This window comes from Dromiciops gliroides, chromosome 6, assembly GCF_019393635.1.
Source record: "Dromiciops gliroides isolate mDroGli1 chromosome 6, mDroGli1.pri, whole genome shotgun sequence".
Taxonomy (NCBI): domain Eukaryota; kingdom Metazoa; phylum Chordata; class Mammalia; order Microbiotheria; family Microbiotheriidae; genus Dromiciops; species Dromiciops gliroides.
Window position 1 is genome coordinate 252582122 of NC_057866.1, and position 24465 is coordinate 252606586.

The following is a 24465-nucleotide window of genomic DNA, read 5'->3' on the forward strand; positions in this document are numbered from 1 at the left end:
AATATAGTTCCTCTTTTCTTTTAAAGAGTTAATAAGATAGTTAGAAAAGATATTGGGATAAAAGAGGAAAATAATTCTGTGATTCATTTTTTAATACACTCAAAAATGTCAGATGTATTTATTTTTCTAACCATTCATTTTAGAAATGTTTATGGAATTCCTATTCTATCAGGGCGCCGTGGTAATTGCTATGGGGATTAAAAACTAAGAAAAGCTGGGCCCTTTCTTCATGGAGTTTATATTAGAGCAGAGATGAGATATGTACATGAATAATGATGAAAAGGTATTTGAAGAGAGTTTCAAAGTCTTTGATAGTTCATTTTACTTCCCTGGTTTCCTTGGGATAGATGGGGATTGGCAACTTCTCACTGCCCCATCTCCTTCCCCCATCCTCCCATCTTCCTCAATTATTTACATTATACATTTACTTGAAAATTAACCCTTAACCTCTCCCTTATAGACTTTACAACTTAAGGTCTTGTTTTTGTAAAAATAAATTTATATATATATATATATATATGTTATAAGTCAAAATATAGATACAGAAATGCATGAATTATAAGTGGAGAAAAGGAAATTACATGGAAGTTTTCTTTTTCTTTTGGCAGTGTGGGTTTGCTGAAGAATTTACCTGAAGACAAACTAACCAAGATCATTGACTGCTTGGAAGTGGTAAGAACATTTAGAATTATACCTAAAACTTCACTTAAGAATTTGGACATTGTAGTAGATCATATTCAGTTAAGATAATCATTCTTTCCTCATTTTAAAAGAACTTTGTTTATAGGCTAAATTCCATTTAGATATCCTTCATTGTGGTATCCAGATTCTATTGTAATACTGGATTTTAAAAAATTAAATACTGCTTAAAATAAGTAGACCATTAAGTAACAGTCAGAAATAGCTTTTCTAAAGTCAAAAAATTTATGTCAATTTAATGACTGGAAAAGGTTTAGCTGATTAGTTTTTGAATTGTTTCATTTTTTCATGTATTTTATTAATTAAAAGGTTAACATAGTCATTTAATTTTCTGAAATTAATATCTTAATCCTCTACCACCATTCTACTTTGATAACCCATTATGGATATGACCTTGCAATCTCAAAGACTATGATAGCTCATTTTAAATTCTATAATAGTAGGCCCTACCAAACTGGGAAGGCTACGAGAATGATCTTTGCAACCAACTATGTGTTTGTTGGGGGTCATCTCCAGTCATTTTTGTCTCTCTTTTCTCTTTCTCTCTCTTTTTGTTTTGCAATGCAATTGGGGTTAAGTGACTTGCCCAGGGTCACACAGCTAGTAAGTGTTAAGTGTCTGAGGCCAAATTTGAATCCAGGGCTGGTGCTCTATCCACTGTGCCACCTAGCTGCCCCATCTCCAGTCATTCTTTTAGAGTTAGTGTAATGGATAATTCTCAGTGAAATGGAGCTGAGATAAGATGAGGTTGGAGAAAAGTACATGATATATTTTTATTTTGTAATAAAGTGTGGAAAAATCAGTATATCTAAGTGTATTTAATATGCCATTTTTATTTTCAGTCTTTCAAAATGGACTTTTTTTAAAGAGCATACTCACAGATGTTATACTTTTTATTTTAACACCTTAGAAAAGGGCCTTATTGGAATATGTTCAGAAAAGCTCAGATGGTTGGTTTTATTCCAAAACTTGTTAATTTTTCTTAAAATAATATATTTTGTGACATGTACCTTAATTTTTATTCCATTATATTTGTATCTTTTCAGATCTCAAAGTTATAAAGTCAGATATTTTAGCTTTCTATCTTTTTTTTTTAATTAATTGTAATGAAAACTGAACCTCTTACTGCATTCATTGGAGATGGATTAAAGTAGTAATTGAAGTCATATCTAGCCTTTAAAGTTTTTAGAAGACTATTCTCAGTGGAGAAAAACCCCTGCAGTGTTGATTGTTGATAGGTTTATGTCTCTTTCAATCCCAAAAGATAATTCAGAGTATTATCTTTTGAGAAGTAAATGCAGACTACTTTATCCTTAAGTGCCTGTGACACCACTAATGTTTTTGTTCAAAATTCATGAAAACCATCTAACAGTTGATCAAGGATGTGCTACGATGATATAGTTCCTGACCTTGAACACCCCAGAGGTTTCTGTTCTGAAAGTCATTTTGGAAAGGGCTGCTTGTCTCCTGAGACTTTTCACAGATGTTACAAATTAATAATTCATCCTAATTTTCGTGTGCTTCCCCCCTAAACAAAAAAAGGTCTATATTTTCCTTTAGAGAAGGAAATCTGTTTTTAATATGGTATTTCTAAAGGAGACTCACCAGAGAATTACATGCTGACAGCAAATATTGAATTTTTGTATCATTACAATTAAATGGTTATATAAGCATATTTATAAGAGTTACAGGAAGTACTTAGAGAATGTGTATATTGGAACTCTAGGAATAATTTACAAATTTTACAAGTTTAAAAGTCTCATCTTAAACTACTGTAATGTTTCTTTTGGGGTGTCCTTAGGTACCAAAATAATTCAGAAAAGGCTTTATATTTGTATCTGGAATCCAGAATGAAATGTTATAGAATGAAAATTCTCAAGGGCAAAAGTAATTAACAGTGGTCTAATGGAGTTCATTGAGCTCTGAAAGTAGTCTGATATTTACCAGTTGCAGTTCAATTGTCTAATGCTAGCAAGAAGCAATCTTGTTAAGATTCAGGACCAGCTGCATCCACATCTGACTGTACAGTCTTGAACAAGGCATTTTTGCTACATCAAGACATTATTTTCTGTGCATGGGGGTCAGAATGCTGTTGTTCAGTTGTTTTAGATGTGTGCAACCAACTCTTCATGACCCTTTTGGGGGTTTTATTGGCAAAGATACTGGAGTTGTTTGGCCATTTTCCTCTCCAGCTCATTTTATAGATGTGGAAGCTGAGGCAAACAAGGTTAAGTGACTTGCCTAGGATCACACAGCTAGTAGGTGTCTGAGGCCAAATTTGAACTCACAAAGGTGAGTTTTTCTGATTCCAGACTTGGCAGTCTATTTATTGTACCACCTAACTGCCCATTGTGGATCAGAATATCTTGTCACTAAATGTATGATATAAACTTGCTCTTTAAGATATCCAAAATGGTAGCATGGACAGAACTATCCATGTATTGATCTTATGGGACTATTCTTTTTTTTTTTTGTGGGGCAATGAGGGTTGAGTGAATTGCCCAGGGTCACACAGCTTGTAAGTGTCAAGTGTCTGAGGTCAGATTTGAACTCAGGGCCTCCTGAATCCAAGGCCAGTGCTTTATCCACTGTGCCGCCTAGCAGCCCCTAATGGGACTATTCTTGAAGCTTCCCTGTTTTTAGATGGAAAGTGAAGTTAGGAATAATATTAATATGTCATTGGTTTATTGCAAAAATTTACTAATGAAAATGATAAAGCACTTTACAATTGAGAAGGAAATTTTAAAATCTTTTAATGATAATGATAATTATATATCAACACACCTGGTCAATTGGGCCATGCAGAACAAAGTTATGGAAGCATCTCTTAGATCCATTCTTTAAACCCCATCCCAAGTAAGCATGTGATCTGCTTGCCTATTTCTGATCTGCAAGCACTGTGATTGATAATAAAGTTACCTAACTCTTTGTTACAAACACTGACCATCTGGACCTTTAATGAAGAAGGAGGTACAGAGGTTGGAGAAGGGAACACATACATCTTAATGTTTCTCATAAATTTTTACTAGTTGCTGGCCTCTCACAGCTTTATGAATATTTGAAACCAGACTAAAGCAAAGTAAGCTACTTGAATGTATAGAAAAAGCTAATTTCAAGTCCTTTCTACCAAAAACATAGGATTTTGCTTTAGATAATAGGAATAGGAGAAGAAATTAAGCTTGTTAACTGTCATTTTAAAATAAAAGGCAGATTACAGCTTTATGAATTTACGAGATAAAATTAAAGGTACAGACTATAGGGAATACAGACTAGATTCTCAGTTCTTCCTAACAAACAGTTTTGCTTTAGATATGTTGTTATATTGGTTTAGTCACACTAGCAAAAAAAAAAAAAACACTATAAAAATACCACTTTGACCTTTCTCAAGGAGCAGTTAGAGGGAAGTTCTTACTTCTTCCTTTGCACTGTTGTCCAGACATTCCTCTGGAGAGATTTATGAAGAATCTTAGGACCCTAGATGTCCTGTCTTCTGTTGCTTTTCAGAGAATTGGGGTTGTGTCATCCAAAAATCCCCTATCTCTTGAGGGATAGAATATATTATTTATTTCAATTTACTAATTTTCTTCTGGTCTGTACTGTTATTACTTGGGCTGGTTTAGTCAATTAGAAATGATTTTACTTCCTTTTCTGTCTTAAGGGGAAAAATAGCTATGATTTAGAAATGTGAAGTGACCTAGAATGACTAGAACTGGATTCTTGTTCCCTTTGCATTCTGAGTCTGATCCTTCATCAAAGTTCCAGAGATGATCTCTATGAAGAAGGCAATAAAAGAATACCAGAACTGGCTAGGACTCCTTATTTTCCCAGGGCCTATGACTGATGGATGAAAGGCTTAAAACCAACAATGCATAGAGAGTGATGCCTTATATAGCCAGTATTTCAAAAAGCTTAGAAATGTTATTTCAACTCTTCCTTTAAATACTCTTCTCTACTAATACTTTTCTCTTTTCTCATCCCAACAGGAATATTATGACAAAGGAGATTACATCATCAGAGAGGGGGAGGAAGGGAGCACCTTTTTCATTTTAGCGAAAGGAGTGGTAAATATGATGGTCGTCAAAATAAAACCTGGCAAATAACTGTCATGCCCTATTTTATCGTATACAAGAGAGCCTTTTGAGGGTAAAATGATTGGCATTGACATATGATACAGGTAGCATACAGAATCTGAGTCCTTCCCTCTTTCAGTCTGCTCACGGCAGCTTTATCCAAAGGGGACAGGAGACATCCTAGCAATTAGTCATGCCCCACTGGAAGCTTTAAATAGTTAAGCCCTGGGGAACCTAAGGAAGGAGACCACAGAAAGTGAAGGGATGTTACTATCTCAACTGTACTGCAAGGAAATAAGTTACTCCCTACATACAGATGAGGAAACTGAGACTCCGAGGAGTGTAAGCGGGTTGTCCAAATTCTGCTGTTGCACAATTGAGACATGAATTGAGATTCTCCAACTCCAGATCCATTATACCCCCTACCTAATGCTGGAGCACAAAGAATCAATCCCCTGCTGAGAAGGTCAGTTGGAAAGTTGCCCTCTCTATCTTATGCTTGGAATTCTAAGGTTGCTTGAGAATCTAGGGGAAGAAGGTACATTTCCTACTGTCCTTGGGAAGGACATGCATGCTGGATAGAGAAATCAATAGCTGATCTCTTCTTACACTGGTCTGTTGGTGATGCCATCAAGCAGGAGAGAAGGAAGCATTCCATCTATACATTCAAGAGTTTGTTATTTTGATTTGCCTGCCACTTCCCACATACCTATTCTAGCAAAACTCTACAGTTCTCCTAAGATGAAATAATCATCAAGAAATCTGATGAGAAACTACACACAGTGACTTCTTCCAGTCCAGAACTGCTCAAAATGTTAGCCAGAAGCCCCATGGTGAAAGAAGAGGGGGCACTTCTAGAAAAGCATACCAGCCTCATCAGAGTTAGGTAGTTTACAAGGCTCTGTATGCAGAGGCTCCCCTGAGAAAGCTTCAAGGTTGTCTGAAAGTTCCAGGGTGGGGACCTTGGAAGCCCTGGGAGTGTCAACAACTGGAACTACCTAAGACTAGGGGTCCTTAGAACTCTGTTCTGAGACTCCAGAGAAGGCCTGAGGATCCAGCACTATGAATCTCAGAGATGCAGAGTGGGTTGAACCCTCAACACCAACCCAAGAACTCAGGGGACTCAGAGTAAGACCAAACTGAACTAACCACCCCACCCCAAATTTTGCACAGCAAGGATCAGAATGTTTTCCTGCAGTAGAGGCCCAAATTAGGGACTAAAATGGGAAAGATGAATAAACCAAAGAAAATACTGACCAGAATTTTAAAAAATCCTGCAAATCTAATTCAATTTAATATTACAAATGGAAACTCAAAGAGAAAAAACAGTTTTCCACAAGGACTACATGAATGCCTAGAGGCAGAAATGAAGCCAGAGATAAACAATAAAATAAAAGGTTTGGAGGAAAGAATGAGAAAAAGAATAAGGATATTAGAAGAGAAAATAAACCTTTATCCAAGAAATAGGATCCCTGAAAACTAGAATAGACCAAACAAAAATCAATGACTTCATAAAATGGCAATACATGTGTATGTATATGCACATGTATACATATACACATATATAACAAAATTTAAAGATTTCAAAAAATAGAAAAATGTAAGATATTTGATATAAAAACAAGTCACCTGGAAAACGAGTTCAAGGAAAGAATTTTAATAATCACTGAATTCCCTGAAAAGCCATGATTAAAAAAACCCAACAACCGGGAAACTCTATTTCAAGTAATCATAGATGAAAACTTTCCAGACTTATTAGGACCAGAAAGCAAAGATAGAAAGAATTAACTGATCATTTCCGGAAAGGAATTTCAAAAGGAAAAGTCCCAGGAATGTCAAAATCAAAATTCAGAACTCCCATATCAAAGAAAAAAATATTGCCAGCATCCAGAAAGAAGCAGTTCAAGTACAAGGAACCACAGTCAAGATAAAGATCACTGAGACCTGGCAGCTTCTATTAAAAATCCAGAGGAAATCTTGGAATTCAGTATTCCAAAAGCCCCCCTCCCCCACCAAAAAGGCTTACAACAACTAATAACTTACCCTGCAAAGCTGAGTAAAATACTATAGGGGAAAGCATGTAGCTTTAATGGAATTGATGCCTAGAGCATTTCTGATGGAAAGACCAGAGGTGAGCAGGAACTTTAAAATACTGACACAAGAGTCCAGGGAAAACTAGAAAAATAAATGTATTTGAGCAATTGGAAGAAACTGTATAATAATTTTCCCCAATGTATGATAATACATTGATATTATGGTAACCCCCCCAACTGTATGATAATCTTTCCCTCCAATGAGGAGATACACACACACACACACACACACACATACATACATATACACACATATGATGAGACATTGAGCACCTGATTCTCTCAATTACCAGCCTATTATTCTTCTTTATAGTCTTTTACTATCTCAATAATTGTCATTTGTTCATTAGCTATGATCCCAGAGAAGGGAAAAGATTCACACAAAGAGAACTGGAAATATTCAATTGAAAAGAGAGAACCCTATTGGGGTAACTGGGAGATTTGATGATGTTCACACATGCAAAGTGAACCTAACTTCTCCATGGATTTCTATAGATGTCATGTTATTGCAATGAATTGAGCTATACCTCAGTTGTAAACAAATCACAGTCTAAACACAAGAATGATCTCATCACCTAACAAGCACTACCATTGTGATAACAAAGTGTTCTGGCTCTAAGCAATGCTGTGTGGGTAGAATCATGGGTTGAGAGGTGGAAGATGTTTTAAAAGTCCTCATATCTAACCTCTTTTTGAAGATGATAGAGCCTAAGTTTCCACCCAGAGAAATTAGGGTTCCAGCACAAGTCATCTGACTTAATTGAGGGCCCATTCCACTGTAATACCCTTCTAACTGCAATTTTAACAAATATATATTAAGAGGGAAGATAGGTGGCGCAGTGGATAAAGCACAGGTCCTAGATTCAGAAGAACTGGAGTTCAAATTCGGCCTCAGACACTTGACACTTACTAGCTGTGTGACCCTGGGCAAGTCACTTAACCCTCATTGCCCTGCCCAATATATATATATATATATATATATATATATATATATTAAGTGCTCACTATATACAGGGCACTGTGAAGAGTGCTTGGGTCAGACATAGCCATTAACTTCATGGCACTTACAGTCAAATAGAGAGAGATACCAACCCAGAAAATTATGATATAAAATAGCATTAAGTATCCTATGAAGATGGAAGCAAAGTATTAGGTAAGATTGTGGGGGGGGGGAGATTTTTATTCATCAGATGGATCAAGGAAGTCTTTATGCAGAAGGTAAAGCTTGAATTGGATTTTAAAAGAAGGAAGAGAATTCAATAGGTGAAGGAAGAACGTTCCAGGGATAGGAAATAGTGTGAGCCAAGGCCTGGACCTGAGAAAGTGGAAGGAAGCCTGGCACATTCAGGTAACAGAGTAAACTCATTTGGCTAGAGTTCAGAGTATGTGGGGGGAATAGGATGAGATTAGACCAAAAGGGTTGCATGACCCATGATTGTGGAAGGCCTGTCAAGCAGAAAAATTTTAAATTTACATTATAGGCATCAAGGAGACACTGAAGTGTGTGGGGGTTATTTTTGGAGGGGGACATTCTTTAAGCAAAGGAAGGATGAAAACATTTAAATATAAGAAAATCTGAAGGATTAGGGGGTGGAGAACACTCAGTTGATATCTTCTTTGTTTCCCTCCAATAACACAATGAAGGAAGGGAACCTTATTCTTATATTTGAGATCTATGAAGGACTGCAACCCTGAAAGTAGTGAATATGGAAAGGTCTTCTTCCAGAAAATATACTTTGTTGAACATTAGAAACTTCATACAGGAGAAAAACTTGATTAATGTAGTGAATGTGGGAAGACCTTCCTTTGGAAGATAAACTTTACTCATCATTGGAGAATTTATACTGGAGAGAAGCCCTTTGAATGTAATGAATGTGGGAAGACCTTCAGCCAGAAAGTATAGCTTGTTGAGCACCAGAAAATTCATACTGGAGAGGAACTTTATAAATGTAATGAATGTGGGAAAGCCTTTACCTGAAAGATAATACTTACTGATCACCAAAGAATTCATACTGAAGAGAAACTTTATGTGTGTAATAAATGTGGGAAGGCCTTCTCCCTGAAGACAGGACTTAATCAGCATTAGAGAATTCATAGTATAGCAAAACCATATGAATGTGAGAAGTCTCACAGGCAGAAGACAGGACTTATTCAGCAGAGAGCTCATATTGGAGAGAAACTATATAAATACAATGAATTTGGGAAGGCCTTCAGCTGGAAGATAAGACATAATGATTATCAGAGAATTCACACTGGAGAAAAACCATATAAATTTAATGAATGTGGAAAGAATTTCCAACAAAGAATACATCTTATTAAACATAAGATAGTTCATACTGGAAAGAAACATTTTGTATATAATGAATGTAAGAAGACCTTCAGCCAGAAGACAAGATTTATTAAAAATCAGAAAGTTCATTTAGAAGAGATTTCTTAGGAATGTAATGAATACGAAAAGGCAGTCTAGTGGAGCTCAAATTTTACTCAATATTAAAGAATTAATATTTGAGATAGTATTATAAATGTAACGAACATGAGAAGGCGTTCTGATGGAGCACAGGACTTAGTGAACAGCAGTTAATTCATACCAGAATGAAATCATAGAAGTAAAGTCAATGTCATACCTTTACTGAAAAAGAAAGAACAACTTATAAAAATCAGATAATTCACGCCAAATGGAAAACTGATTGTAGGTTTTCCTGTATATTAAGTTGCTTATTCATTATTAGTAGATTAATACAGGAAATAACTAAGAATGAAATCAAATTGTGAAGGTCGTTTTTGAGAGTGGACTTTATAGAATTCATATAGGAAAAAAGCTGTGCTAATGTAATGTCTTAGAAATTTAAGGAATACAGGATTTCAATCCAAGCACTCTCACCGAAAATTAACAAATTTAAACTAATTAATTGTAAATTCATGTAAATACAGCATATCCCTGTCTCATTTCCTGAAAAAAAAAAAATGACCTAGGGACCTTTGAATTAACTCCCATGCTCCCACTATCCTAACTGAAGATGTTGTAAGCCAAGACAATGGAGAAGACCTGGTGAAGTTGGAATTAACTTTGCCTCCAGATGGACTGATCTGAGAAATAGCTAAGGGCCTTTTGGTCATGGAAGATTTTTAAGTCTTTGGTGAAGGGGCTCCTGAAGTGACTTCCTTGATGTTTTTAATTTCCTTGCTGACAACTTTCACCTGCTTTCATCTTCTAGATTACTTCATGTTACTTTCTACAGTTCCTTTTGCAGGGGACTGTTGGATATACATACATACATAATTTTAAAATTGAAAGTGTCGTACATTTACTTTTTGTTTTTAGAAAGCCAGTAATAAAACATTTACCAGGATACCTTGGATTTTTTTTTTTAATTAAAGGGACTGTTTATCTGAATTCTCAGACTCTAATCCATTACAGCAGGCATGGAACTCAACTAGAATAAGGACCAATAACTTGTGGGACAACATTAAATCATGAAATTTAGAATTGGAAGAGACCTCAGTTATCTCACCCTACCCATTCATACCAAAAAAAAAATTGTCATTACAACAGCCTTGACAAGTGTTCATTCATTTTTAGCTTGAAGGATTCTAATGAGGAGGAAGGACCAATTTCCCCAATTTCTAAAGCCATCTCCTTTAACTTCTAGACAGTTCTAATTGTTTCAGAACTTTTCCTGACATTAGGTCTATATTTGACCCTTTGTGATATTTATCTTTGCGGGGGCGGGGGGTGTTATGTTCTCTGGGGTCAAGCAGAACACATTTCATCTCTTTTCTACATTATTGCCCTTTAGATTGTTAAAGAGGGTGATCTTATCTTGTCCCTCTGTCCCCACCTCCTCTCCTCCTCTCTTCAGTAAACATCCTCCTTTGCTTTAGCAATCCCCATGCCACATGGGTGCATGGGTTTTTATTATCTTTCTTGCCTTTATCATTGGCCAGATTACCTCTAATTACCCTCCATTTGGTGCTTAGGAAGCTTATATATTGGGACATGTGTCTCATCACCCCGGAGATGGGGCAATTAACCTTGAAGAATTCTAGGGGAGTAAAATATGAACAAAAAACCTTAGACCTGTACTACAGGACTTTAGAAAGATTGGTATTACATTGACCTGGTTGTCTGGGATACTCTGGATCAACTCTGATCCACCTTAGAGTTTATAACTGATCTTCCAGGTGGCCCTAGGGTGAAAGCTCAATAAGTCAGGGTGATCATTCTTTTTTAATTATCTGGGAGGGGTGAAAAGAGATGCATGTCATTTTTTATTCACTTAAAAATTCCTGAGCTATTTTGATATGGTTTCAATATACATTATCATAATACTGATCTTAGTATTGAAATGCATTTTTCAGTCAAAAAGTCAATATGGTTGTCAAGATTCTATAGATTTAGCTAGAGATGACATCAAATGGCACGGTGGTTTGTGTGTGTGTGTGTGTGTGTGTGTGTGTGTGTGTGTGTGTGTGTGTGTGTATGCTTGAGCATTAATGTACATTTGCAGCTAGCTCTAGTCCAATAAAAGTTTTATCAAGAAACCACCTTCTCTTGCTGTCCCATTATTGGGAAATTTCTCCAGCCAACCACATGGGAACATTTTCCTTAAATTACTGAATGGATTTATAAATTATATTTCTGATTTAACTTGCATTTCATCAGTGATATAATTTTAAGAAATACACAAATAACCTTTTAATATGTTTGTAGCTTTTATGTATATATCTAAATTTAAGATTTAGATTCACATAAAAATTTCATAGAAACCAAAATTTAGCCTTCTTTATATCTGTGGTCTTTCACATTTATCTTTGTTATAGACTGATAAACATCTAGAACCTCCATTGTTATTATGAATATTCACCAGCACCTGGTTGGAGACTGGGGAGAGAAATCTTCATTTTTATGTACATTCCTGAGCCTGTTTGTCTTGGCATTCTCTTTTTCCATTTCCTATCTCTGTGCTTAATGGATGTTTGTTGACTTGACTCTTTGTGCCTTTATAGAGCTGTCATCAGAATTCAGGGAACATTTATTGATGCCTTCTATGTGCTCATTACACCTCCCTCTCTTGTTGGTAATGAGATAAGAAGAACATGAATTTGGTGAACTTCTTTTGTTTTATTGTCCAGGTGAAAGTCACTCAGAGTACAGAAGGCAATGATCAACCTCAGCTGATTAAAACGCTGCAAAAGGGTGATTACTTTGGAGAAAAAGCTCTCATCAGGTTAGTCTACTGTTTGGGAATATGTCCACATATTTATTTTTCTAGCCATGTCCACCCCATTTGTAAAAACAAAAATTAAATCCTTGCACAGTCAAGCAAATGTATGTATGTATTATATATGTATTATAAATTTATATAGACATATATACACACACATCTATCTATCTTATCTTATCTCTCTACCTCTACCCCACCCCTGCCCACCCACCTACCCACCCATCTTATCTGTCTACCTACCTACCTTATCTCTCTAATCTAATCTATCATCTATCTGTCTACCCCCACTCGTCTGTCTGTCTGCCTGTCTGTCTGTCTATCTATCTATCTATCTATCTATTTCTCATCTGTCATATTCTACAGCCTGAATCAATCACCTCTCATGGCTTATTACTGCATCCAACAGAGCTTTCAGAGTGTTATTATTGTACAAGTTGTTCTTATAGCTCTGCTTATTTCATTTTCATCAATTTATACAAATCTCCAAAATTGTTTATTTTTGTAATATTGTTGTGGTTGTATAAACTATTCTCCTGATTCTGCTCATTTTCTTCTGTATTAGCTTATACAAGTCTTTCCATGTCTCTTTGAAATCATGTATTTCCTCATTTCTTACTTCAAATTGTGTTCATATCCTATAATTGTGTTCATATCCTATAATTGTGTTCATATCGTATAATTTTTTCAGCCTTTCCTCAATTGATAGATGTTCTCTTAGTGTCCAGTCTTGTGCCACCACAAAAAGAGGTATCATAATATTTTTGTACATGTATGACTATTTCCTCTTTCTTTGATTTCTTTGCCATATGTCCTAGCAGTAGGATATCTGGGTCAAAGGGCATGCACCATTTAGTAATTTTTGGTGCCTAATTCAAAATTGCTTTCTAGAATGGTTAAGCACATTCATATCTCTACCAATACAACATCAATGTGCCTGTTTTCCCAGGGTCCTTCTAACAAGTGTAATTTTATTTTTTGGTCATTCTTGCCATTTTGATGGTTGTGAGGTGTAATCTCATAATTGCTTTAATTTACATTTATCTAAGTATTGGAATATTTTTCATATGGCTATAGATAGCCTAGCTTCTTCTCTTAAGAATTTCTTATTCGTATCCTTAGACCACCTATCAAGCAGGGAATAGTCATTGGAGTCAGGATAGAGAAATGTCTGTGAGAAACAGGAAGAAGCCAGTTTGGTTGTACTGAACATATACGATTGCCTAATGAGTTGTCCTGAAATTAAGCAGATTGAATTTCAAACATGGTTTATATATTGTTCCTCTAAAGCCTGTGAATCAAATTACCAAGATTTGAATTATCTTAGGACTTTATGAAGATTCTGTGATTTTAAAATTGCTCCCTGAAAAAGCAATATATCTTCTGCTTTGGATGGATAAAAAGGAAATTTGTCCTATATTTCAGTCAGTTTGATTTTAATTATTCCAGTGAAGAATATGATTTGAGACGTTTATAATGACCAAACAACCCCCAAAGCCCTTTCAGCGTACAAAGCTAAAGTCAGAGAGAAAGGAAATGGCAGCACACAGTATTATCTGCTTTTTTTGTCCTGTCACTGCTCAGAGGCACTGTTGTTCAACATATCAGAATGGCTTTCTTTGTATTTCTCAGGTTGGACACAAACTAACCCCAGGGGTGCTTTTAGAATCTGTTAAAAATAAATCTGTAGGGTTCACATAGTGATTTCAAAAATAAACTGTCTACAAGCTCTCAAAATTTCATTTGAAGTACTGCTTTCTCATCAAAACTAGGACTGCCTCTGTTTTGCAATCTGAATTTGATTGTCAGACACGTGGTCCACAATCTAAGTCTGAAATCAATATCCCTGCAAATGACTGTGCTTTTGCCATGGGTGAGCTACCCTCCTTATTGCCAAGAAAGGCTCTGGAGTTTCTTGCTGTTTTATTATAGCAGGCTCCTAATGAGTATGAAAGAATAAGAGGTGGTATCACTTGGATACATGGCTTTCTGGTGATCATAAAGGAAAGTGTTAAAGGAAATACATGCTGCATGGTTTGCAAATGTGTGAAAGAAGTCCACTTTCCTAGAGGTCAGAGAGTTGTCAGCCCTCCTCCCCACATCCCCAGGTGCTATTCTGTGAGTCACCTTGGGTGAATCTCAGACTGGTAAACACCAGTGTATCTGAGTTTCCATTGCTGAATATAGTGGGAGTATCTTGATTATTTGAATATCTTTATTGGAGGTATTGTTGGCATAGTCAAGAGAGAGCAGGCTCTTGAGCTAGAAAAACCTGGGTTCATTTCCTTTATTTGACACTATCTTTGGGACCATGAGTCACTTAGATTCTCTGTGTCAAAGGCACCTTTCTCAGATTATCAGTTACAGATAAATACCTTATCTGTAGTGGTTCAAGGAGTTTCCACACCAGGAAGTTCTTGTACCAATAAAATCAGGACCAATACAGGACTAAATTTAGATAGAATAGATAGGTATGTAGTTAGACAGGCAGGCAGGTAGAGAGGTGGATGGATGGATGGCTAGTTAGATAGATAGAAATAAAACATATAGAAATAGATATCCTCATATTACTGAAATCTCATAGTGGAGGCTACAAGCCACTGAAAAAGGAAAGACACGTGAATGAAGATCACTGCAGACAGGAGACAGTGAAATTCTTTCACCTGACACTTGTAATGCCAAGTAATCAATTGATATTCTTTGCCATTTATTAACTGAAAGTGATATAATGGAGATATTATTGCTTAGGGCATATCGATTGGTGCATTTGTTATATGTATATCTAATTTCTTAGAAGTAGTGAAACATCTTTTTTTTTCCTTCAACAGTGATGACGTCAGGTCAGCTAACATCATTGCAGAAGAAAATGATGTGGCATGCTTGGTTATTGATCGAGAGTGAGTACCCTCTTGTGGTTAGAGAAAGGCCATCTCTGATCTAGGAATCCATGGTCTTATATTTTTCCGAGAGGAAATTCCTCCCCTGCATCACCACTTAAAAGTACTGATCCATACCTTCTTTTATAAGTTAATTCTCCAGTTCAAAATGTCTAATTAGCAATTGTTGTTGCAGGACTGCAGCTCAGGGGAGAGAGTGGGCCTAGGTAAAAAGATGTGTGTCAATTGCATAGAGATCATAATTAGACCCAGGCTCATAAAATACCAAGAGAGAGTGCATAAGGAGAAGAGAATATAGGACAGAAGCTCAGGGCATCTCCACAGTTAAGGGATATGATATGGATTGTACACAAACACACAAAAAATTATCTGAAGTGTGATGAGCAGAGGTAGGATGATTCAGGTCTTCATACAGATATGCAAAGTTAAGATTAAGATGTTTATTTATTTATATCTTAGGGAAAATTTTTTTCTGATTACATGTAAAGATATTTTTTGTTTTGTTTTGTTTTTGCAAGGCAATGAGGGTTAAGTGACTTGCCCAGGGTCACACAGCTAGTAAGTGTCAAGTGTCTGAGGTGGGATTTGAACTCAGGTGCTCCTGAATCCAGGACTGGTGCTTTATCCACTGCACCACCTGGCTGCCCCTAAAGATATTTTTTGAGCTTCAAATTTTTCTCCCATCCCTTCTCTCTCCCTTCCCAAAGCCAGCAAGCAATTTGATAGAGGTTATACATCACAATCATGTTAAACATATTTCCACATGAGTCTTGTTGTAAGAGAAGAATCAGAAGAAAAGGGGGAAAAATGCAAGAAACAATAAACAACAGCAACAAAAAACAACAACAAAAGTGAAGATAGTATGCTTCAATCTGCATTCAGACTCCTTAGTTCTTTTTCAGAATGTAGAGAGCATTTTCTACCAGGGTTTTTGGCATTAAGACTAAGATGTTTAGATTAAATAGGTGAAGCCATTTTGCCATTGCCTTGTCATGGTACAGGATTGGTTGTAGGTTTGAAGGCTCTGTCAGAATGAGCTCTGGAAGGGCCTACAAAGCTCAAAAGGCTTACTTAGCATATTGGCTCACTGATGGGATATGTATGTCTTCTCTAAAGACCAAGCTGGCTAAACATGGAGGGACTTGTCACCAGAGAGGGTTTGTTGGCCACCAGGTAATCAATTTTGTTTAGCCATAGCAGCTTGGGGTGTTCCAAAAGTCTTGGTGCAGTTTTTAGCTTTAATGGCATAGTTTTAGACCACTCTGTATAACTTTGTTAGTGTTCTGTGAGACACTATGTAGCATGGTAAACCAGCTTTAGAGTCAGGAAGGCCTGGTCTTACACTGGCAGTGTGGGCCTGGGAAAATAACCTGAATCCCAGATCATCTCCAGTTTGCAGATGATTTATATGGCTGCATTGTTGGAAGGGTCTTCCACACCGGGACTTCTCTATACCAATGAAACAAAAGGCCCAGAGCCACTGTCAAAAGAAAAACAAAATTAATATTCTGCAACTTAAATCAACTTGAAAAAAAACCTGTAATTTACTTGGTATAGGGAGTCTTCTGCCAATACAGTTTGGCAGCAGTTCTGCAGCTTGTGCCCTAGGGCCCTGAGAGGATACTTGGAAGAGGGAGGATTTGAATCCAGAACTTCCTGACCTTGAGGCCAGCCCTCTGTAAGAAGATTTTCTTTGTAACATATCCATGAAATTATCTTAAAAGTTTGGGAAAAAAACATCACATTAGAAGGGTGACTGTCAGCATTTTCCTTTTTAGAACATTCAATCAAACAGTCGGGACCTTTGAAGAACTACAGAAGTATCTTGAGGGATATGTAGCCAACCTGAACCGCGATGATGAAAAAAGGCATGCCAAGTAAGTGGGAGACACTTTACCTGGAGCGGGCATCATCATCTTTCCCAGAGAAAGGGAAACCATCTGGTGGATCAAGGTTTCTATGGGGGTAAGAAGAGGCCTCTCATCCCCAGTGCCCTCGATGCCTCTTTAGCCAGGAAATAGGAGATGAGAAGTAGGAAAGAAAATCCAAATGGGTTCAAAGGATTATTGCCAAATTCCCAGTATGATCCCCACCACACTTGCCCTTTGTGTTGATGATGTAGGAAGTGGGAAGGAGATTGTTTCTGCTAGGAAGGTCCCTAAGAAGAAGTTGTTCCTTGGACAGCCACCTCATCTACTCTACCAGTGTGAAATCTAGGACTGAAAATGTCTAAGAATCAATTAACAAACATTTATTCATTAATTAAGCCCCTATGAGCCGGGCACTGTGGTAGGTGGTGGTGAGACAAGAAAGTGAAGCAATCCGTGCTCTATAGGTACTTAAATTTTAATGGAGTTTTTTCTCTTGCTTGTGCCATTTTTACCACAAAAAAAGGAGAGCATTAGTTCTATACCCTTTTCTTAGTTGTAGAGGGGAAAGTAGTCTTCTTGTACCCTCTTCATTATACCTGGGAATGGAGGATGAGGGAGAATTTATTTTGAGTCCTGACTGTTTCAAGGAGTTAGAGTGTTGTTTTAATAATTCCAAAAAACCCAAGGAGCCACACAAAGGTAGTCTCTTTTTGAAGAATCATTCTGCATGTTGCTTGAAACCAAATAGACATCCATTGGCACTAGTTAGGGGGAAAATAGCTTCTATCATGTATATTGAGAAAAAATTATGTCACATGTAAACTGTACTCTGACTTGATGGCCAGATTTTCATATATAAAAGTATCAAGTTGAGTGCCTCTTGGTAGAGGTGGACAAAATGACCAGAGATTTGATCATTCAAGGCCTTATGTGGGGAAAAGGCTATCTGCGTGGTCAAAGTTGAGTGGATATAATTCTTTTTTTTTTTTTACATATAAGGTATTTTATTTTTTCCATTACATGTAAAGATAGCTCTCAACTTTTGTTTATACAAGCTTTACAATTTCAGATTTTTCTCCCTCCCTCCCCTCCCTCCCCCCCTCCCCTAGACAGCTGATAATCTGATATAGGTTATATCTATATATCTATATACATATACATATAGATAGATAGATAGATATACACACACATATATATATATACCCATAATAACATTAATCCTATTTCTGCATTAATCCTGTTATAAGAGAAAAAATCAGGGCAATGATGCAAAACCTCAAAATAGAAGAAAAAAAAACAACAGCACCCAAAACAAAAGAAATAATATGGTTCAATGAGCATCTATGCTCCACAGTTCTTTCTTTTTTTTTTTCCTTGGATTTGGAGATCCTCTTCTATCATGAGTTCCCTGGAACTCTTCTGTACCATTGCATTGGTGAGAAGAATATAGTCCATCACAGTAGGTCAACACTCAATGTTGATGATACTGTGTACAATGTTCTTCTGGTTCTGCTCATCTCACTCATCATCAGCTCACGTAAGACCCTCCAGGTTTCTCTGAACTCCTCCTGCTCATCATTTCTTACAACACAATAGTATTCCATTGTATTTATATACCACAACTTGTTCAGCCATTCCCCAATTGATGGGCACACCCTCAACTTCCAATTCCTTGCTACCACGTAAAGAGCAGGTATAAATATTTTTGTACATGATTTCTTTGGGAAAAAGACCTAAAAGTGGTATTGCTGGGTCAAAGGGTATGCACAGCTTTATTGCTCTTTGGGCATAATTCCAAATTGCTCTCCAGAATGGTTGGATCAGTTCACAGCTCCACCAACAATGAATTAGTGTTCCAATTTTCCCACAGCTTCTCCAACATTTATTATTTTCCTTTTCTGTCATTTTAGCCAATCTGATAGGTGTCAGGTGGTACCTCAGAGTTGTTTTAATTTGCAGAGTGGATATAATTCTTACCTTTGGCTTTGTTCATTCTGTCCTTAGGAAGGATGGGATATCATAGATCATATTTTTTGACTTCTGATAGTATGCCTACAGATACTCCTATCTCTCCAACATCTTTCACATATGGCCCCTTGTCTTCATTCACACAGCCCTTGGATTCAAACCCTTATCACCTTCACTGAACTACTGGAATAGCCTTTATTTGGATTCCCTCTTGGGAGGTTTCTCTACACTCTCAACCGTTCTCCACACAACTTCCTCAAGAGAAAGCATATATCTAAAGGCATCACCTACCCGCTCCCCTCAGGAAGTACTCTAGGAAGAAATGTGGCCCCTCTCTAGCTAACCCAGGATTCTTACATGTTACTCCCTTCAACACACTCTGCATTCCTGCCATCCTGGCCTACCTATTGCTCTGCACACTTGACATTTCTCACATCTGTGTTCTCTGTCTCACCTCGGGTCCCTGTATTCCCTCAAGACTCAGCTCAGACACTACTGTTATCACTTCCACATCACAACTTTCCCCATCATGGTTTTGCTATACTGTGGGTCAGCATAAGAAATTAAATGGGAATTGTGGGGGAGTTCTGTGGAAGCGGTAGATGACATGCAAAGGTCAGCACATGACACAGAAAAAGTTTAGAAACTCTAAAATGCATAATGTATATATGTATATATAGTATTGTATAATATCAACATATTTCATCTTCTAATACCATAATAATTCAGATTCTCCGGTACAAAGGGAGGACCAAAAATTTTTATGTGCATTTTCCAGATTGCAGGGGTGCCACCCCTATCCCTCCCCCACATTGTGGCAGCGATAACTGTATCTTTTAGATGTAGTCTTTCTTGATCTTCCCAGATGCCAAAGCCCTTCCATCCCCGGACTACATTGTAGATACAACAAATATCCTTTTGTGATACACATGTTGTTTTCACCATTGGACTCTAAGTTATTTGGCCTTAGGGATTATTTCCCTTTTGTCTTTGTACCTTCAGTGCTTAGCACATAGTAGACATTTCATAAATGATTGCTTACTGATTGATTTCTGTAGCACCTTGTTTGATTAAAGACATTTTCATCCCCTCCTCTGCACTGTCTGGGTTTGAATGGGTCTTTAAAATATGATAGAGTGGGAACCATAGCACTACACTTCTTTGATGGGCAATCAAGAAACTTTTCTCTTTAATGGAAAATCCTTTTGAGCTTACCTGAGAGTGTTTTGAAACAAATACTCTCCTGAAATGGTTTGCAGAAGCAGACAGAACCTATTAATGTTAATAAATGCTCAGGCGTACACGCACCAGTTAATTTCTTCCAAATCACACAGCCACAACTAACAGAAAATTGAAGGCCTGAATTAGAATGAGAACATTCAGTCAAATTCCCACACATTTTTATAAGGAAGATAATAGCAATTTGCATCCTGTTGTACCATGCTAGTCCTGACAGCTCATTGGCATCCAACCCGCAGCAATAAGCCCTAATCAAAAAAGATGGATAACTATTTTAGAACAGCAATATTTGGAAACAAATTGAACACTTGATTTTTAATGGTCCACATAGCAATGATTATAATTTATCCTTGAGAAATCATAAGATTTGATGAAAATCCCAGGTTGCCTTGGGAAGTTTTGCAGTGTGACGTTCTAATGAAACAGAAGAAAATCTGTTTCTGATTACACTCTTAAAATCACTGGCTCTTAAAGGCAAACTTGGCTGCTTCTTGGCATTTTTAGAAGTTTGTTTTCCCCCACTTGATCTGGTGTCGAAAAGGAGATTGTCTTTGCAGAAGCTCTAGGCAGTAAACCCCTAGGTGAAGGTAAGAGGGGCCTTCACATATAGAATTATCCTTGGCTAACCAGGAAGAATAATTCATAATTTTACTTTTTCCCCATAGGAGATCCATGTCTGGCTGGAGGCAGACCAAAGCTCTGTCTCTAGAGATGATTCAGCTGAAGGAGAAGGTGGCCAAATTTTCCTCCTCGTCCCCATTCCAGAACCTCGAGATTGTCACCACACTGGGCGTCGGTGGGTTCGGAAGAGTTGAACTTGTAAGGGGTTTACGTTTCAAACATCCAAGAGAAAAATTTTATTTTAGTGTTTAATGTGCCCAACTCCCTAAAATGAGCTCCCCTCCCACCCCCTAGTACTTTACAAGACCTCATTCATGAGGTTGCTTTCCATGATATACCACAATGCACTAGATTGAAAGGGAACAATCGAATTTAGATTAACGTTGCACACTAGCAGATCTAGACTGCCAGGTAATTGTTGCTAGTCCAGTTGTTATTGAAAGCTTCCTATACCAGCACATCCTTTTGTAACATTTGATGTGAATGAGTGGAACACCCAAAGACTGTAAGATATAAGTATAGACATAGTATTTCAATTTATTTCAAAGACATATTTCAGTAAGAAAGTTTATTTTATAGAGCACCTAATAGGGCTCATCTTGTATCTCTAAGAATTTCATTTATATCTCATAAGCAATACATATGCTACCTCTCTCTAATATACTCATACATATACCTGTTATATGAATATAGAAATAAGTAAATATATATATATGTGTGTGTGTGTTATCTATCTGTCTATCCATCCATCTATCCATCCATCTATCTATCTATCTATCTATCTATCTATCTATCTATCTATCTATCTATCTATCTATCTATCTATCATCTATCTCCTCATCAGAACTATAGTCCTCCTTCTTAGACCATAGAGTAGTGGGCCCAGGCTGCCTAGCATTGCTAATGGTTCTTGAAGTATAGTATGCAAAATCTTCTTTACTTAAGATATCTGTTTCTGAGCCACTTTCTGGATCACATAGACTATATGACTGGAAGGTGGTCTCTTGGGCTTAGAATCTCCTGAGATGAATGTTTATTAGTCTCAACTCGCTCATCAGGGAGTCGAAGTGAATTGTCTTAGAAATACCTCCGCCAGCCTCTGGAATGGTTTTAAAAACAAGCAAGACATCCAGGCTCTTTACTACTAAGCGTAGGGTGACTTTTCATAGATCTGTTAACTTAGGTATTCTATGGACATCAAAATTTCTCAGCAGAACTCTGTCACCTCACTGAAGGTAGTGATATCAAACTCAAGCATCATATTGCTGTTTATTTCTTTTAGCATTCTTTTAGGCTAAAGTTGTAGCTAGGTGATAAGCTTTCTTCAGCTTTTATCTCAATTGAGAGATGTCCTAACTGTGGGTATCTGCGGACTCTCTACCTTCAGAGACTCTGAAATATAACTCAATAGGTAGGCATGCCCCATGCCCCAATGCCAACACATAAAAAGTAAAGCGAGGCGGGGCAGCTAGGTGGTGAAGTAGATAAAGCACCAGCCCTGGATTCAGGAGGACCTGAGTTCAAATCCAGCCTCAGACACTTGACAGTAGCTGTGTGACCCTGGGCAAGTCACTTAAACCCCCATTGCTCAGCCAAAATAAAAAAAAAAAAAGTAAAGCGAGTGGTCTCATCTCTGAAGTTGTTTGCACATACTAGCCATAGTTGGCTCCACTGAGATTTTGGCACTAGTCTCAGTGTACCTAGTATGTCCATGGTTGAAATTTTCAGGTTATAGGCCCTCTTGAGAATGGTAAGATAGACTTTCTAATGCCAGCCAAAGCTAGAATATCTTTCAACAGAGTACTTTCAGAAGTGCATACACTGAAAAATACTTCTTGCACAATATTTTAACAACTGTGAAATCTTTCTGTTATGCTTGTGTGGACTTGTGGAGTGGTCAGTCACCATCAGTATGTGACTTGTGTTCTTGCTATCTGTATGATAGCAAGAAATAAGAAGTTCTGGGCATCTAGGTGGCGCAGTGGATGAAGCACCGGCCCTGGATTCAGGAGGACCTGAGTTCAAATCCGGCCTCAGACACTTGACACTTACTAGCTATGTGACCCTGGGCAAGTCACTTAACCCTCATTACCCTGCATCCAAAAAATAAATAAATAAAAATAAAAAATAAAAAAATAAAAGTTCTAAAGATAGACAAGAGATAAAAAAGTTCTCAAGGTTTTCTGGTGCTCATCTTAAATACAAAACACTACTCGGGGATACTTTTCTTTGTACAAATTAGACACAGGCCTGATACTTCTCAATGTTGTATGTGGCCATCTTGGGCTAGGAAAATCTGTTTTGTTCTCTTTAGTGCCCTTTTTGGACCTATGTGTCCAAAGTCGTCATATAAAACCTTAGAGCAATATGCCCTGGACAGTATCAACTACTTCTGGGCAATGCATGTGGGACCAGTGTCAGTTTTGCCCAGCTCCCACTTCTGTCATTATTTCAATCATAAAATACCTTCAAGGGATTGGTACTTGAGCCCTTTGATCTTTAGTGCCTTGCTTCTGGGCTTATGTTAGTTCACACAGTCCTTTGTTGGCTATCACATCTCTTTGTCAGGCATTCACAAAGAGCTGAGGAAAACAGACTTGTATCAATGAGGGGAGTTTACATCTGCTTGTGGCATGCTCCTTGGGGGACATCCCAACCTTTCAGCTATATTGCTCTGTATTCTGGCTTCCGGGGTGTTACTTCTTCAAGTATAACCCCAATTTTGGTGTCACATAGTCTTTCAGGCAGGGTACCCACACTGCATTACTCTTTCTTGGCTGTTGATATATACTGAACTCAGAGTTGGCTAGTGCTGCCTCCTTTTTTTGGCAAACAGCATCCAACTTGGCGTTCATCAGAAAATGTTAGTCGTCAGTCCAAACTTATAACTTCACTCCATATACTTAGTCTTTAAATGTCTTGGTGATTGCCTATTTCAGTGTGAGGAGCTCCAACTTGTGAATTGGGTAATAGGCCTCTGATGACATATGCAACTATTTTCATATAACCATCATTTACTTATTATAAAGTTTTACTTATTTTTTTTTCAAGCCAATCCAACACTTTCATATATCTTTCTTTTTGTTCTTCCAAGGTCTTCCAAAAGACAATGATGTCATCATGGTATATAAATCCTTACAGTTAATTCCTGTCTCCAAATCCTCTTTCTATCAGTCTTTGGGAAGTAGCCAAATTGGGGCAGCTAGGTGGCACAGTGGATAGAGTACTGGCCCTGGATTCAGGAGGACCTGAGTTCAAATCCAGCCTCAGACACTTGACACTTACTAGCTGTGTGACCCTGGGCAAGTCACTTAACCTTCATTGCCCTGCAAAATAAATAAATAAACAAACAAACAAACAAATAAATGAATGAATGAATGAATAAATGTTAGCAATCATTATTAAAAAAAAGAAAGTAGCCAATACTCCCAAGATGCCTTGAGACATGTGCTCAAACTAGTAAACCGCCAAGGGGCAGGTGAAAGTAGTCTTCTTATCTTTCTCTGCCATTGGAATCTGGTAATATAGCCACCGAGTAGGTCCAATACAAAAACAAAACAAAACAAAACAAACCTAATGGTTGACTAATAGACAGTCCATGGCATCTTGAACTCTTGGCATGTTACAGTGGGCCACTTTGGTGCGTTTGTTTCAGAACGTGGTAGTTGACACACACATGTATGTTTCCATTCTTTTTTAGTATCACCACTGTGGGGGCTACGTATGGGTTATTGGACTGTGTGATCATGATGCCATTCACCAACAAGTCCTTGAGATGTTCTCTG

General features: G+C 37.4%; 1 protein-coding gene across 1 annotated transcript in view; it reads left to right on the plus strand.

The window, feature by feature from the left end:
• PRKG2 (protein kinase cGMP-dependent 2) overlaps window positions 1–24465 on the plus strand; it is a 128453-nt gene that overhangs the window by 59309 nt on the left and 44679 nt on the right. Inside the window, exons 6-11 of the mRNA XM_043971072.1 lie at window positions 609–672; window positions 4683–4760; window positions 11996–12090; window positions 14913–14981; window positions 16760–16858; window positions 20725–20878. Of these exons, the coding sequence (XP_043827007.1) occupies window positions 609–672; window positions 4683–4760; window positions 11996–12090; window positions 14913–14981; window positions 16760–16858; window positions 20725–20878 (559 nt within the window). The remainder of the gene's footprint in view (window positions 1–608; window positions 673–4682; window positions 4761–11995; window positions 12091–14912; window positions 14982–16759; window positions 16859–20724; window positions 20879–24465) is intronic.